At 39.1% G+C, this 17,985-nt stretch overlaps 1 protein-coding gene across 1 annotated transcript in view; it reads right to left on the bottom strand.

Annotated features, from left to right (window-relative positions):
* Positions 1 to 17,985, bottom strand: part of LOC135466544 (uncharacterized) — a 54,368-nt gene that overhangs the window by 23,027 nt on the left and 13,356 nt on the right. Inside the window, exons 9-14 of the mRNA XM_064744089.1 lie at positions 10,144 to 10,324; positions 9,346 to 9,465; positions 8,291 to 8,407; positions 7,410 to 7,451; positions 5,761 to 5,802; positions 4,592 to 4,660 (exon numbers count right to left, since the gene is read on the bottom strand). Of these exons, the coding sequence (XP_064600159.1) occupies positions 4,592 to 4,660; positions 5,761 to 5,802; positions 7,410 to 7,451; positions 8,291 to 8,407; positions 9,346 to 9,465; positions 10,144 to 10,324 (571 nt within the window). The remainder of the gene's footprint in view (positions 1 to 4,591; positions 4,661 to 5,760; positions 5,803 to 7,409; positions 7,452 to 8,290; positions 8,408 to 9,345; positions 9,466 to 10,143; positions 10,325 to 17,985) is intronic.

Here is a 17,985-nt window from a genome sequence, read left to right as displayed (position 1 = left end):
AGATCACGTTGAGATCAATCATTTGAGGATTTGCCCATTTGCAGCTTACTTTTGACCACTTTCTTCACAAAACACCATCGCCACCATGAAGATGAGATGAATTAAGGCAGGGTGTATTTGTGGGCGAAGCGTTCAGGCAGGACGCTAGTGCTTTCTTCCATTGGAGATTGATATTTAGCATGAGCGTCATAAAATAACAAAACTGAGTAAAATATACGAGTTTAGCAAATTAAATTAAAGCGGTGACGCATGTTTCTTTTCTGTCCCTTTGAATTTAACGCCATCTTCCATATTACATCGAATGGTCTCCTTGTATTATAACCGGTCACATTATACCGTTGAAATAAAATAAAGGCTAACTGAAGACAGACAACTATCACCGAAGTCACTGTATTCCTTCCTTGACAGAAGCAGGCAATGATAAATATTGTGAAACGATGAGCGATGGATAAACGTCTGTGCAGCGCCTCCGTTGCCTATGACCTCCTTAATATGAGTTGTAGCAATTGTTCAACAAACTTATGTCCCAGGTAAAACTCTATCTAATATGAGTTGTAGCAATTGTTCAACAAACTTATGTCCCAGGTAAAACTCTATCTAATATGAGTTGTAGCAATTGTTCAACAAACTTATGTCCCAGGTAAAACTCTATCTAATATGCAACCTTACCAATGTGAGGCCTACAATACTGTAGTAGCTTCCGGTGAGAGTCAGTTAGGGTTTTCTCAACTGAAATACTATCCAAGATATAGCTGATTTGAATCTTTGTCCTTAGGGAGGTGATGCCGTAGGCATAGACAGGTGGTGGGGTAGACATATTGAGGGGTTGGGGGACGATTATTGAATTAGGAACTTCAATGAAAACAGACAGTTCATGCTTACAGCAAACATATTTGTAAACCTTTTCCAAAATCTTGCTTGGATCGGAAATCCAAACGCTCACAAGAATAACTTCAAAGAAATGTAAAGAAATTCAACGAAAATAATTTCCATACCGTATGGAAGCCGATGGCCTCATGGCGTATCAAAGGCTGAGTCCGTTAACGCTTCGGTGGCTGGACAGAAATTTAAATTGATGAAGAAATGGATAAAAAAACGGGGAAATCAGGTTTTCAAAGGTAATTCCTCACACTTTCAAGATGGCGACAGATGAAGTAGCACGATTTGTTAACACGACTTGGTTGTACGTCATCTTATCAGAGTGAGTAGAATGCGATTACAGATACTGTGCACCGTTCTGCATACTCTTGAGAAGTGATCAAAGTCGGCGATGGGAACTGTTTGTCGCGGATAAACATGAGTGGACAGAAAACTACAACTCTACGAAGAGTTTGCTGCTGACGAAAATCTTCACCAATGTAGAAGAAAACTGCACAATGTAATTGTTATTGATTTATAAAACAACCATGAGCTTGGAAATGGATAATGATGACGAAGAAGTCGCTGACCTGCACAGCAAAATTTTCGATTTTTCTTCAAGGCTGGTAGAAAGCTATCTTTTGTTATTTAAGCACTAAAAAAGGACACTGCCAAAGGAATTCTGTAAAACTGGAAAAAAGACTAAATCTACCACGGATTTCTTGGATGTTTAAGCTCTTGCAAAAGTTAACCAAACAACTGTGTTTAATAACAATCAGTTGGAATAAGTTACCTCAACATTTTATGGTGAAAAGACTACTATGGATTACTTTGCCTACTTCCAGTATGACGAAATGGCTCTCTCTACTATACCTCCGAGTTTCTCATGTATACAGTTCATTCTTATCAATAATTCATGGTGATAATCGTTTTGTATACAGAACCTATATTTGCACTGCGTCACAATACTACTTTAGTTAATATCGCCCAGTCAACTATATACACGCAAATGTCAGCAAGTTATATGAATATATACAGAAATATAATCGGTGTGGGGGAGGAATATGTTCGTTGGCAATAGAGGAGAACGGGAAATGTAACCATGCTGTTTTTGACCTACGGCTTTTTTACATATTGCTGGAGACTTATGAGACCAGTGTCACCAAATAAATTAAATTTAATCTTGGGCAAATGGAACGATTCTTGGGGGTTTGTCATCAAATCATTTTTGTCCATTTAGCTTGCTGGCGTCGAGTTAACCAGCATGACTGATCATAAACGGCTGAGTTGCCTGATTACCTGACACGCTGGCGTGAGAGAACCGCCATTCAGGTCCAATCACGCGGCTATGTGTTAATCAGTTACCTTTAGCTCATACCTATAGGTCATTCAGACACAGAAACTGGTGCAATTATTCTCCTTCATTTATACGAGTATTATTGCCTTCTCCTCCAGCTTACAGACGATCTCTATGTAACACGATTGCATTTCATCCCAGATACCAATTAACAGCTAAGAGTTAGCTTGACAACTCGGAGCTAGAAATCCAACATCTTAAATGAAGCAATTATATGGTTGTCAGATGCAATAAAGCAGAGTAGCTTGACCTCTAATCCTCATGGACACTTCCTGGTAATTGTCATGTCACAGCACAAATGAGAACGAAATACATGCACAAGACATTCACTAACATCGCCAAAGCGATAAGCTATTGTGAATACTGATAATTTTCTAGCTGACGCCAAGTTATAATACACATTGTACAACTATAATACAAACATACAGAAGCAAATAGTGTGAATTCTAAATGGAAGTCCGGTTTAATTTTAACCTCATTTTACATGAACCCAACGATTTATAGAGAGCATTTGTAAACAAAAAGTTGATAGAATCAGGCTGGATGCGCTTTAGAGAATTTGCAAGGCACTTAATGGTAGTTTAGATGTGAACGTATTTCTTTTTTTAACATTTTCATTAATTATTTGTTTCAACTACTTGTAAATCATCAAAACAATCGAAAGCATGGCTAAAGCAGCCATCTTAAAGCTTAGCCCTGAAAATATTATATAATACATGTCAAGAAAATCAGGTGCAGGAAAATACACTCTGACAGCAGACCGGTTCGTTTTATTTGTTTGAGTGCCATGTGATTTGATCTCTAGGGTGGTATTACCCGTCGTAAGGCAAGTTTGCTAGAAGAGTTAGACTACTGTCCGCCTGAATCTTGCACAGAACGCTCAGTGCCCTTTGAGACAATTTGCCACGGGCAGCCAGGGGGAAAAAGCGGTCACTTGACCCCAGGGTTTGACTGCAAACCTCGTAACCTAATTACTATTGATCTTCCAGATTGTACCGGTGTTCAAACGTTAACCCCCTGAAACGTAATTCCCAGAAAGTGAACCACAAAAACTAAAACAATGCTATGGTTATACACAATGAGGCCGTTTACTTAGACAACTGTGTGTTAACCCGGAGACTTTGAGTCGCAAAACTCAGCCTGCATAACATCTAGTCAAAAGCACTGAGGAAACTAAATGTCATTTAGACTTAAGATATCTGCGAGTTTAAGTTTACGAAAACATCAAAAATAAATGCCTGTTACATTATTCTGGTGGGAAACGTTTGACACGTATGTTTACAATTTAAGAATCAACATCAAAATGCCGTCAGAAAATAATCACAAGTTGTTATCCCAACGTAATGCATCTGTTTCTCACTAACCATCAGTTCATACATGTCGCTGTATGAAGTTACGTATACATTACTCTATAGGGATCTTGGATCTCGTTACGAACAGCCTCAGTGTATTCCAGCATCAATACAGGATAACAAACAAGGCTATCCATTATTCAGACGCCAACGACTGCAGCATCTTTGGAGCTCCTTCAAACAAATCCCTGACGACAGGAAACAATTCTTAAACACTTGTGAATTATAGATCCTTGTAGTCTTGAACATGACCGTAGATTGTCAAATATCAGGTTGCAGGCTTCTGTATACCGAATGCTGTGCGCAGTTATGCGCAGCCCTGTTTACATGTCGTCAGGCATTTCACGATGCGATTAGCACTGGCTTCGGATTTATGTAACCTAACGAAGACAATACGTCTACTTAACAGCGGCCAAGGATAACCGTGCTTTGTGTTTTTACAGTGCGTTAATACTTTGTAAATAAGCGCCACACAGAACTCCCACAGCTGTATTTAACATACAGCTCATGGCGATGAGTTTTCATCGCCATATTATGAAGTTGTTAATATTTTTGTCTCAAAAGGCCGCTTGGGATGTGACTTTATCCAATACCATTTTGTATAATTACATTTAAGGCATTTCGACAAGTGTACTGCAAGCATCGATCCTCTGTATTTGTTGTCGTTATTTAACGTAAAAGCGCCCATTATAACACAGAATCAAGATTGATCTTGATTGTTTGGATTTGATATTCAAGTACTACACCATGAATCCAGCCCACATTATCTGCGTGAAACAAATATTGGCTGGCCAGAATAACAGACACGGGTGATTGCTGTCAACACACTTTTACTTTTTCACAATTATATCTATGAAGATCTCTCAAGTCAGCTAACGTGTTTAGTCACGATCAAAATGATAATGAGAGATTCAGAGATGCTGTAGAAAAAGTGTGTAGGCTTAAACAATGGAAATTTAAATTTATATATGACCCTGTAAATTTCGAAATGTAAGTTAACTTTTGCAACTGAAACCGTACTCACCCCTCCATCATGATCATCATGTTCTGCTGGTGATACCGGAGCCAGGCTCTGTGACTGGGTTCCTATTTCCTATTGTAAATTGTAACAAGAAAGATTTAAATGTAGATTATTGGATAAGTGCCTGTAAGAACCACGATGATATAGATTGGCTGAAGACCGGTAGCAGTAAAAGCCAGCCTGGGGTTCAGCGTAAACCGAGTATACTGAATGAGAGTCAGTGCTTGTAGTAAGGTACCGGCAGATCTGGTACTGGTGTTCAGCGTAAACCGAGTATACTGAATGATTTATTTATTTATTTATTTGATTGGTGTTTTACGCCGTACTCAAGAACATTTCACTTATACGACCGCGGCCAGCATTATGGTGGGTGGAAACCGGGCACAGCATGGGGGAAACCCACGACCATCCGCAGGTTGCTGGAGACCTTCCCACTTACGGCCGGAGGGGAAGCCAACATGAGCTGGACTTGAACTCACAGCGACCGCAATGGTGAGAGGCTCCTGGGTAATTACGCTGCGCTAGCGCGCTAACCGACTGAGCCACGGAGGCCCCATATACTGAATGAGAGTCAGTGCTTGCAGTTAGGTACCGGCAGATCTGGTACTGGTGTTTAGCGTAAACCGAGCATACTGTATGAGAGTCAGTGCTTGCAGTAAGGTACCGGCAGATTTGGTATTTAGCGAATACTTGTAATTTAAAATGAATCGGCTGTCTGTCTTCAGAAAAATACAAAAATAAAGCACTATGTTCCTGATAATTACACTCAGCTATTAAACCCAGACAGACAAACATGTGGCGTTACATTCTGAAGACTGCTGAAACCACGAGGTTGACTGCGTCCTCTACCATAATCTCTACCTCCTTTATATCTGTTCTTAATATGTCTGATGACTTATTACATCAACTGGTGAAAATTAAAATATCACATATGTGATCAAAAATGGTGGTTCAAAGATTAGATTCTCAAGACTAGATGTACAAACATTGGATTTCTGAGATTTCATCAATTTCGTTTAAATCAGAAGGGAATAGGCCTCCGTGTTTCCTTTGGATTTTAAGAAAACGTCTGAAATTTAAGAGTGTTGAAACAATGCTGATGGGAAGTAAAAAAGATACTTGACTACACTAAACTTGAGTTTCTATCAAAGATCGTGTATAGTATTACTCACCCGCTGGATAACAGGTGCACCTGAGTACGTATCTTCTTTTTCCTAATATGAAATAAAATGTTTTTTAATTATTTTCAAAGGTGGAAGAAGCTTGTTTTAAAATTATTTAGAAACCTGATTAAATTTGAATTCCAAATTATGTCCAAACATAAGCCCCCAAAGCATTGTTTCTGTCAATGGCTATTGTGAGTCCGTTGTTCTTACAACTTCCAAATGCTTCAGGAAACTGCAATTTCAAGGTTATCTACTTTAATGCTCAAAGAAATGGTAATTTGATAGATTGCTTAAGCCATGGGAGGAAACATAAAACATTACAGATTTACAGATTAAAGAAACAAAGATATTATTACATGTACATGGATTCTCAAGCATAATTTGTGCCTTTTTTTCTATCTGTTCTCTTTTTTTTGTAAGGCGACATAAATCAAGTCCAGGTATCGTAATCGCTGTAACCGGTAGTTGAAACTACCAATGAAAATTGTCGTGTTTTGCTGATAAATAATCTACTAATTTTTACTGATTTGTTTACTAAATTTATCAATTAATATTGGATTTCGGAGAATTCGATTCAATATTATTACACTGAAAACTGGGGCCTCCGTGGCTGAGGTGGTCAGCCTGCCAGAGTGGCGCAATGACCCATGAGCCTTCCACGAATGGGAGTTCAAATCCAGCTCATGTTGGCTTCCTCTCCGGGAGGGGAGGTCTGTCAGCAACCTGCGGATTGTAGTGGATTTCTCCCGGGCTTTGGTCTGTTTCCGCCCACCATTTTACCAACCGCCGTCGTATAAGTAAAATATCCTTGAGTACGGCGTAAAAACACGAATCAAATAAATAAATAAATTAATTAAACTGAAAACTATAAAACATTACTGATGAGAAGTTAACAATATCTTGGGAGGCAAATGCGTAGTTTTCACACGACAGTTTTCTCATCAAAGACCTTATATGGTATTACTCGTTCTATAGGATGTGAACGTGTGTTGATACGCGTGTGTTCTTAATATAGATAAAAAAATATCATTTTAATATTTTTAAAAGGCTGAGGAGGGTTTTATTTTATTAACGAGTATAACATTCATGTACTTAATTCTAATTTCGATCATTTTTACCGAATGAATCCAGTCAAATTATACAATATTGGGAAAGAGATTGTCAGATATAAACTGTGGATATTTTCCATCTGTTTTTACTCTCTGATGACTTATTACATAAACTGTTAGCAATTAAAATGATGCATGTGAAAACGCAAGAATTTAGTTTGGTAACGAGACCAATTTAGCATCATAAACGCTGTCGTTTACGAGGAAAACTCGCTGTACGTTGCTTATAAATGATCGTTCACCACGTAACAAACACAACCATCACTCGGCCCAGTCCTGATTTGTTACCACATGGTTGCCAAATCGATTACGAAAGATTTTTATCTGCAAAATAATGGATTTCTGAGACTCTGCCAGTTTTATATACATCAAGAGGGAATATCGCCTATCTGTGCCGTTCTACTGAGAAAGCAAGACTGGCCACAAAGTACCAAATACCGTTTAGTTTGGTCTAAACTGCTGATTTATAGTGCCAAACATGGCCCATTACATCAGAAAATTTCTCCGCCTAAACTAATGTTGGGCGTTGTGTGTTGTGCTACTTACCAACTGGGTATCTGATGCAGGTGGTATAGACTTCAGTTTTTCCTGTTATCGAAATAATAATAATAATAAAATAATAATAATAAAACTTCAGTGTGACTTTGTCGGTAACGAACTAATTTTAAAGTGTAATGATTTCATTTCGAATTAATTTCAATTCTTAGGGCTGAAGAATGTAACTCAGATTCACCATGATTTCTAAAAATATTTCTCTTAACCTGATAATGTGTGGCTTTTGCCTGCCAGTGTCAAATTAGTGAATATAACTAGTTATGCAGAAGACGAAGTTCTTGTGACTTGTCCAAGACAAAGAAATATCAGAAGGTAAGAAATGTGCCCGATGAACAAAACAATAGGGTATTTAAAGATGATTTCCATGTAATTCATTAAACAAATGCATGCAAATACGACTCACATATAAGATACGAAGAAGCAATATATGTCCCGATGGATATTGAGAGTCGGGTGTTCGAACAGTTATACAACTTGCTAATGCGTTGGTAAACTGCAATACCAAGCTGATCTAGGTTACTTGGGAAATACTTTCTTGTTTTGATGTGAAAATCATGTCCAGACTTCAATAAACTACCCAATCAACCCTGAATAATAAAGGAAGTTCTGTGGCGTAGAGCAAATGGCCGTCATGAGCAAACAAATCTGTAAGTTTGGAAAAGGTTTGTTTCAGATCAAACGCCAAAGAATATTGTTTCTCAATATCCATTCACCACTCCACATCGCTGCCATAGCAGAACGTGCCTGGAGCCAAATACTAATCTACAGAGCATGAACAGTTCATACTCAAGGTCAGCTAATTCAACAGAAGGCGACAGCATAGGCCGCATCCCAAATGGGGTCTAACTAGCCAACAGCAAAACACACTTTACCTCTTCAAGCTGGCGGATCCTTTCTCGCTGCCGTTGTTTATTTCGGTACCTTTCAATGACCCCGCGATCTTCGAGAATCGATCCAGACAAGTCATCCACGCCTTGGCTATCACTGGCCTGAATTCAAATAAACACAAAATTCCACATCTACGAAGTGTCAGTTGTTAACAGCCAGACTCAACTCAGTTCCAGTGGAACTCTGATATACTGATTATCATTTCAGAGTCCCTGAAAGAACTTTTTTCGACAAATTACTACAGGTGTTTAAAATATAAACCACGGCATGTTAAACACACCTTTCCGAACTGTCAATCAAGAACATGCAATTAACAAATAGTAAGCAGTATTGTTGCAAATAGGTCAACCGGATGTCCCACACATTGGTTACAAATGTTCAATCTTCCTGTTGCGTCATGGCGTCACAATTACTTTCACGAGAAATGGAATGAAAAGTAACGTTGTCACGAGAAGGGGTTATGGGATATCGGATGTGTTGGATCCATTCATAGCTTCTGGCTAATTGCCTGTTCTCAGATCTAAGGCACTTAGTTTGTATAGCGGTTCAGGCTATGGTACATTTTACAACTATTATAAAACATGTCGTTCCTCGGGAAACTTCGAAGGTTTACGTATACTTCCTAGCTATCCCCAGCCGAAATTACCCAATAGTTTTTCTTCTAGTTTAATTTGATCTAATTCAGTCTGATTTGTGAGACAGCGCACTATATTGAAAAAGATTGGTCATGTACTCTGTTTTCCTCACTTTGTAGAAAGATTTGGAACGTCTCTGTATGTTTGATGCAAACTATATTGCATACAATTCGACCGCAAGTCCAAGTCAACACTGGGTTATGAATATGTTTGACTTCCACTTTAATGATATTCAGCCGTAACACACCGTCGGAAAGAAAAATAGAAAACAGAGAAAAAACATACTATAGTTTGTCAGCAAATATACCTGAATGTACTTGAGACAGTGGGGCTGAAGACAAAAAATATTATCTCGTGTTTTTAAAAATGTCTATATTACATAATGATGAGCATAAAATTCTGACCACTGTTCGGTACTTGACATCCGGTGGTGATGCGGCAAACATCTCATCCGCCATGGCAATGCGGCTCATCTTGGCAACATTAGCGAATGTAGTTGGGTAATACTGTACTACAGGCTCCTCCTACAACAAGGTAATGGAAGCTCATAATCTTTACAACCAGCCATAGCCTTTACTGTTGAATGCTTGTTATGGCAGAATGAGTGTAAAGTACGAAAACAAATCGTTTCATTATCAAAAAGCTACAATGGTTAATTAATTAGGGTGTCATAAGGTCGGGTTATGGAGACAATGCGTCTACAAGTCCAAAACAAATGAGCCGCTATTAATCTCTTATTAGTGCTCTATGTAATCAGGATTAATATTCATAAATGTATAACAAGGTTACCATAAAATTTCAAACTGTGCTTCATTGCTTTCATTGACTTAATAGGTAGAAAAGCCGTTTCTTTTTTAACAAATTTAAAGCGTTGTATCCTGTTCCCAAAATCGTCTCTAACTTACCTGGTCTCATATTCAACTACTTTGGTCTTACATATTACTATTTACATATAACTATTTCCTTATCTCGAACTTTATTTGAAGTATATCACTTGTACACTGAGTATATTATGGGCCTCAACCTGCTCATGTTCTAAGCCACAATATGGTTTGAACGACTTTACTTCTATGTGCCATACCACAAAAGCTCCCACAGTTCTTCCAATATCAGCGGTTTAATCATGACTTTCTTTAGCCTATCAAGTCACAAATAGAAAACTAACAGATGAGAGACAGGAAGGAAATTCATTTTCGTCTTACCTCCATCTCACTGACTGGTGTAGGTATGTAGCTACGGGCAATGCTCTCCTCCGATATGGGACTGTAACACGGGTCAAGCGACTCCCGGGAATCGAACTCTGCCCGCTCGTAATGCGACTCTTCTCTCCCACGTCTGTCACGAGCGTTCAACCAATCGTCCTCGTACAAGTAGCCATTGTTCCTGTAGAAAAGCAAAAAACGGTCATATTACACACTGCAATGTTCTCCCCTGAACTTGTGATCCTGGTTTTGTATACGTGCATATAATATGCCCAGTCCATAATTTGTGAACTAAACATTTAGCTGATATCTTCAAATGAAGATTTAACGGCCCCGATCGCACAGTTGGCACAGCACATCCACTTGGAGGGCGGGGGATTTGGGGGGGGGGGGTGTGTGCGGAGGTAGATGCAAGATCAATCCTGGATCGAGTCACACCTAAGACCTTAAAGGAGAAAGTTGTAACTCCCTTGCTTGGCGTTCAGCATGAAGGGGATAGTGCAACGACTGGTTGACCCATATCAGTATAATGACTGCGGTGGAGCGGCTAAGCTGTCTCAGTGAAGCAGCACTACATAAAAGAGTGGTGGAAATCCGTCCTGCAACAAGGAGGCACATTACACGTACATGCACTCTAAGGACTCCTTTGTCGTCATATGACTGAAAAATTGTTAAGTACGACGTTATATTCCAAGCACTCACTCGCTCAAGCTAAGATGCAGAGTGCAATATTTATGTCAAACATGGCCAGTAATGCCATCAAAACAATTTACATATGACATGCCACCGATTGAAAAATTCCTCTGACACAAGCATTTTGAAACACAATAATGAGCTATACATTGGAGTTCATTGTACAGGTAATGTATAGCTGATTTCGTCTGGTAAAAGTATAACTCCAAACTTCAATATCACTAGATCAAATGAATATAAAGCTGGGGCGTTGAACTTTTCTACAACACCATCAAAGATGACTTGCACTCACTGTTCTGCGATATAACGGATGCATTATAGTCTGTGGACCCATTTACTTGGAGTGTGCGTTGTAATACATATCTACACGGTGGTGCCTCGAGCAAAGTAAACCTCGACAGTGTGTTCAAGGTTGTCAGAAGGCCTATAGACCTAACATCTCCATACATAGAGCTATTATCCACGAGGTTAGGTAACACTAAGCACGTGTAAGAAACGACTATGTCAGACATGTTATAACATAACCAAACCCCTCAACTCAAGGTTAGCTTTGTCCATGCAAAACATAACAATAAAGCCCACAAAATGTACTAGACCACCAATCGTTACTAGCGTATCAAACTTTTTACCGCTGGTGTAGAGCTATATAACATTAAAAGTACCGCAACAGAAATTCTGTTTGATCATTTACTTCCAGTTAAGTGCTCCAGGTCATTTTCTACTTACATTTATTCTTTGACAGCAAAACTCAGGGTAAGACATTTGTTTGCCCTCGTGGTTCGTTTTACCGAATGATCACAATTCCAAAACTATAGCGATTTAATGAATATTCCCGATGGTAATGAATACATGATGATAATAAATACATAATGATAATGACTACATAATGACAAGGAATACACGCCGTACTTTGTACCGGTTATGTGTTAGATACCATGCATGCTATTTTTAACTTTCTTTTGCAAAGACCAAAACAGACAGTGTACACAGGATCAATACTTTACACATAATATCACAGAAATGATTCGTTGCCAGCCACAACAAGGAATGAGAAAAAGAAACCGAAAGTACCACAAGCCTACCAATACATACACGTTGTTCAAGCGCATTCACCATTTCCGTGATACAGACATGATTTTGGAACGCATAGGTCAGAAAGTGATTTTTTACAGATCATATACTGCCACTGGGAATTGTTTTGTCCACTGATATTAATGAATACATCCATGTACACAATAATGGTTGTCAGTCAGGTAGGTCAGAATTTGATGCTTATCGTTTTCCATCTAAATTCATCCAAATTAACCTTAAATTAAACTCTGAAATGTTCAAGTTTAAAGACAAACGACGAACAATGAATTTGAGATCAAACAAGAATTTTTTATCAGGTCATATTGACCAGTGTATAACAAAGCACGAAGGAATAGTCTTTGCCAATGAACGTCGTTTTACAGGATCCAAGCTGGCTAAACATATAGGCAAAGACGGACAGGTTTCCACAGCCTATAAGCCTGTATGACCACAGACTAAATGCATGGTTGAACAGTAGTAGCATTACCTTTATATATGCGGCTAAAGGCGACGATTTGCGTTGTTCATACAGTGTATGTGTGTGTGTGTGTGTGTGTGTATATATATATATATATATATATATATATATATATATATATATATATATATATATATATATATGTAGTTACTATTGTGACTACAGTCTACATCTTGACACGCCAAAACGATGTGACTGAAATGTACAACGCACGTCACGTTGGAACATACTACTGTATCTACCATGAATAAATAACAGTAAATCGCACGTGTGCGAGAGAAAATAACAAGGAGAAAGAAAAAGTAAATGCATCCCCCTATTACAGAAAACAAAATGTAATAACGGAGGTCAGTTAGATTGTCTGAGTAAGTGCTATGTAATTATCACACAATCATATTGTACGATACAAGTTACATGTTGGCCTTAGGTAAGAACGTGTCAATAAAACTCTGTCACATTCAACTGAATCAAAATTTCGTACCTGATGAGAATGCACATGTTATGTTTTCCGTACTTAAAAAACCAAAGAGTAATACCTATATTCAAATACACGTATTATTTACCAGCCAGACGTTATCGGATAAATTCGCGTTCACCAGCCACTATGCCTAGCCAAGCACGTGTGCACGCATTGACAGTGAGTGGGAATACAGTACAGAATGTGAGATATGCTCCTACTTACACTCAAGCCTATATGTGACAAGGCCTTTAGCCTTTGCTCAGCGATACCGCCTCATCATTGGATTCATACAACCTATTCCTGCCTATTCTACTATACATCATTTATAACAGACCTGCATTTACCTGCGACCATGGATGGTGCCAATGTCTGATCTATACCTGTGACCGCAATTCGGTAATTTCCCGCAATTTTCCACAGACTTTAGGACTAGAAGCTCGTCTGTGTTTTACCTGCATGTCGTGACAGGTACACGGTGCATGCCTAATCGCTCAAGACAGGTGATTCTTGCTGGTAGCGGCCCGTCGTTAGGTAAACAACGGGCATTGTTACTCGCGCGTCATACTTGACCTAGAAACTCAGAACGAGGCCCAGGTGATACAACACTGGTAATACTAGCACATGGATATGTCAATACGAATCATCTTCACTGACTTCATAGATATGCGCATGAAGTAAAAGAGCCAATTTTGAGATCTGCTTTTGTTGCATGTAAGCAGCTACTCTAGAAACTGATTAATTTCAACACACGACAGAAACACATTAATGACTTACGGCGTTAAAACCATAAGGGTGTAAATCCATAGATTTACATCGATGTTTAAAATAGTAAATCAGTGATGGGTCTGCCCTAGCTCATATAAAGCTCTGTCTGAAAAAGATAAATTTAACCTGTATAGAAATGTTATATTTCTTGCCTATAAATTTTGATGATTGTATAGTACAAATGTAATTTGTCACACTTTTGGCAAGTCTAAAGGTGCATAAACACGGCATGAAGAAAAACAGTCTGCAATTCCGGTCAGATAAAGGGAAGTGATTTGAAACTCAAAACTTGAAAATATGCTTGCTTGTAGTACAATTCAAAGAAGTAACTTTAAATTCCGTACCAAGTAAACAGGTCCGGAGTAGGTGTTTTGTTTTATTGTCCTCGTTTTCATCTTTTCCTGATGATCTGGTGAATGATTCCGCGGTATAATTACCACTGAAATCGCCAGTGTTAATGCATTCTAATTATTCTTTTATAAAAGTGAAATAACTTGCAACCTTATATGCCAACTCTATTTAGTGAGTTAGGAATGAATGAATCTGGGTTAACACATTTGGTGAGTTATCTGTCAAAAACATTACATTTTACAGACCTATTGGGCTTGTTATCAGTATAGTGGACCTATCACTGGGATGGTATCTTTTCAAAAACTTGACAGTTAAGCTTGACAAGATTGAAAATTAAATATACAGGAGTTTATTATAGCAAAACTACACCCAGTATCTTTTTAGAACGCATTCTTTTCCTAGGCCAGCTTCCTCTTTTATTTCCCGCTCTATACAATGTTAGTTGTCTGCATGGCAAGTTGGGAAAGGGACATCCCAACAAGGAGTTCACGGTCTTGTCTAATTTGTGCTGATTTCCCTCAACGGCTTGCTTATAAACGTTTCTGGCAACTGTGTCAATTTTGCAAATATTCGGGCTTCCCTCATAAAGCATCTTGTTCTGACCGGAACTGGTACCGAGAGCAATTAGTCGCTGTTGTGGTGCCTCGCGAAATCCCGCTCGATCCCTTGGCTATAACGCGGTACGGTCCAGCTGGATCACGGCTCCGCGGCTCATGTCAAGGGATATATGGGATGAACGTGCTGCAACGAAGGCGCGAAAAAGACTGGCAAGATCTGAAGAACGTACAGCAGTTACTCTATTAATTAGCCTGTCTGCTGGCGATCTCCAGAGTAACAACCCTTTTGACAAGGGGATATTAGGCTGACAGGCTTCAGAGAATATTTCCCATCGGGCCCCTCCCAGATGCAGTAATTTATCTCTAACATCCGACCTACTCAGAGACGGGTCCGCCTAGTCGTTGTTTTCAGTAACACATGGTATTAAGATAGAACGTGTTTTGATCCCACATCGACATTATCTGCGATTTCCCGCCAGTATTTGACCAGACATTTTTAATAATCTTCAGCTCTGTATACGGGATTCATATCACCGGTTTACTGGCCCAAGGAGAACCTCCAAAACAGGCCAGTGTACAAGTTGGATGCATTAGGCCGATTCATTGGCAAGCACAATGGACTAGCAAGATGTGGCCGCGCAGTAATTGACCAAAACTTCTGCGCGTTTTGGTCACGAAACCCATAGCTGATATATTAAGAGTCTAGCAACAATTTCCACATTGCACGAGTTCTAAGTGCTCTTTTACAACGTTTACCCACAAAGCTGATTTACCATGCTGTCAAACACATATTTACAAGTTGCATGTAAAATTAGCAGGCTACATGTTCCATTATAAAATAGACTGCACACTGTCGGTTAATATTTCGATTTTCTTTTTATTTACTTCGGTGCAGCATGTACGTTCCCTCGGCAACATTATAGTTTCGATATTAGGGTGTGTTAATTAATCCGCTGTATAAATTCGATATGCAATAACGGCAAATAATAATTCTTTTTTACTACCCTGGGATATCTTTGCAAAATTAATACATGCAGCTGTGGTTTAAGGGCATCTTGCTGTCGATTTCGGAGGAAGGAGAAAAAGCAAATGTTACGTAATTTACAAGTTCATTAGTGACATAAGAAAAAAACTGCTCTATATGTCGGTTATTTTTTCTTCTGCCGTTGTTTTCATATCCTATAAATCAGTGCTAGATCCCATTTATCTCTTTTAATCCCACTGTACAACAATATGTGTTCTACATTAGCGTTCTCTCCATGTAACAGAAGAACATGTAACATTGCATATACGTCTATGAAATGTTAGTTCCTATGCTTCATTAACAAGTCAAACTTTTAGAGTACTGCCATTTTAGTATTACTTGGGACTGGACTTTTGGGTAAAGAACATATTCAATAGCGATATAAATTAACGGCTCTTTCACGGGCAACACGAAAACATACCACTGACATGTGTTCGTGGTACCAGGATCTATATATGACACGCACTGCCCACCTCCACCACACACCTCTACCACCACCATCTATTCGTTATGGTTGCACACATGTACATATAGCGCATGTATAGCACTGAATTTCATGGTTTAAAATCTGGTTCCGTTTGAATTGTCACCAACGGATTTCCTTTGTGTAGCGTGCATTTTGAAACCACGGCTATGAAGCCAGTGTACCCATGAACGGAGGTCTGTCTGTATTGTACACTTCACCCTGGCAAGCTTTGTTCAGTCAAGGAAAACCTGCACACGGGATCCAGGCCTAGCAAACATATTACTTTTCAGAAAACGGTGACAAAAACGACCACTCTTATAGAATCATGTAAGAGATGGATTCTGCATACTTCGGTCTAAACATCTTCCGAACGCATGCGCTGTTTTTGGATATGAACATGGATTGAGACTTATGTGAATTCCCCCCCCCCCCCCCCCCCAACTCCTTGGTAAACTAAAAGAGAGTCTTTAACTAAGACATCTCTTAGTTGCACTGTCTCTGATAGAGTTGTACACTAGGTCAGTATAACTGAAGAACCAATTTCCAAAGCAGCATTTAACACTGTTCAATAAAACATAAAACGAAAATACGAAGGTATATGGGGCTGGTATTCAGAGAAGGAGTTAACAATTTTTCAGGAAAGATACAGCCGATTTTATACAAATGTACAGGGAATAGTTTGTTTTCACATATGGATTGGGATCCCCGTTCAAAAACGTGATCTCCAGGCTAGGTTTATTGTAACTACCATGGCAACATGTCCTCAACATGTGATGCCATGGTAGTAATATTCAACTTGGCCTTTGGTCGCCTTCTGGAACACGTCCAAGGTCGTATTTGAAAAGAAATGTGCAAACCACTGTTTATTCGTAACTATTCATAAACAAATCGCTGCGATGTAACACATACAAGCTGCATAAGCCATTTAAGCCCCGGTATGTGTCATATTAGGTGCAGCTATTAAACGCGGACATCTCTGTTGAACGATGATTTTTTTTTGTTGATATAGAATGCAGAATTAGTGAGCTTATAATCAGTTGTGTAGTTTGAAACACTTACTGTGATCACGTCGGACGGAGAATGCTTGGACCTACTAAGTTGTATTTTTTGTCGTACTCTGGGACAAAGCAAAAAAATTCTACTTCCTGGGATTTGTCTTAGGCTTTACAGCATTAAAGGCAACATTGCTGACTTTGACAAGAATTAACAGGGATTCGTATAGCCTATAACATGCACGGGACGTCTAATGTATTTCTTAGTTTGAAGTACACTCCATCTTAGGCACTAAGTGACACACATCGAGCCGTGTCTGCCCTTGTGTGGGTCGAAGAGACGGGAATGGAATACTAAATAGTAAATCTCAATTTTCCGCTTCGCCACACGCCATAGTCCACGGAGGCAAATTGTTGGGGCATAATGACGGATCGCCCTCTTTGACTATCAGCTACATGTTGTTTTATCTAATTCCCCGGACCGAAGACCGAGGTCCAGCCCTATAAAAGCAGATAGTTAATGAACAATTCTACCAAATAGGTCGGCCCCAGATCGATATACTGTGCCTTCTCCACTCCCGATAAACCATAAACATGTCTACGAGAAACAAGTTTGGAATCCTCGTTACCAATACACAAACACTTCGTCAACAGAAGTGCAGACTAGAACCCTTGATGACGAGATACACACTCGTTATTTAATGACAAAGTAAACACGTCCCTCTGGACACTGTTTTTCGACATCATAATGCGTTAATGCAAAATTTTGCCAACGGTATTCAACGTGGTGACAGAAAGCTCCGCCAATTTCATAGAAGGATGATTGATTGTATTTTCGACGTTTGCACTACAAAGCTAGTTATAAAAGAGGTGCAAATTATTAAAGAACATTTTTTCCCAAAATGTCTACTTTTATCATTGATATTATAGACACCTACTGCTTGACCTTCTCCTACGTTCTATTCTTACCAGACTTGTTATGTCT

Source organism: Liolophura sinensis, chromosome 6 (genome assembly GCF_032854445.1).
Source record: "Liolophura sinensis isolate JHLJ2023 chromosome 6, CUHK_Ljap_v2, whole genome shotgun sequence".
Lineage (NCBI taxonomy): Eukaryota > Metazoa > Mollusca > Polyplacophora > Chitonida > Chitonidae > Liolophura > Liolophura sinensis.
This window is presented reverse-complemented; position numbering and strand designations above follow the sequence as displayed.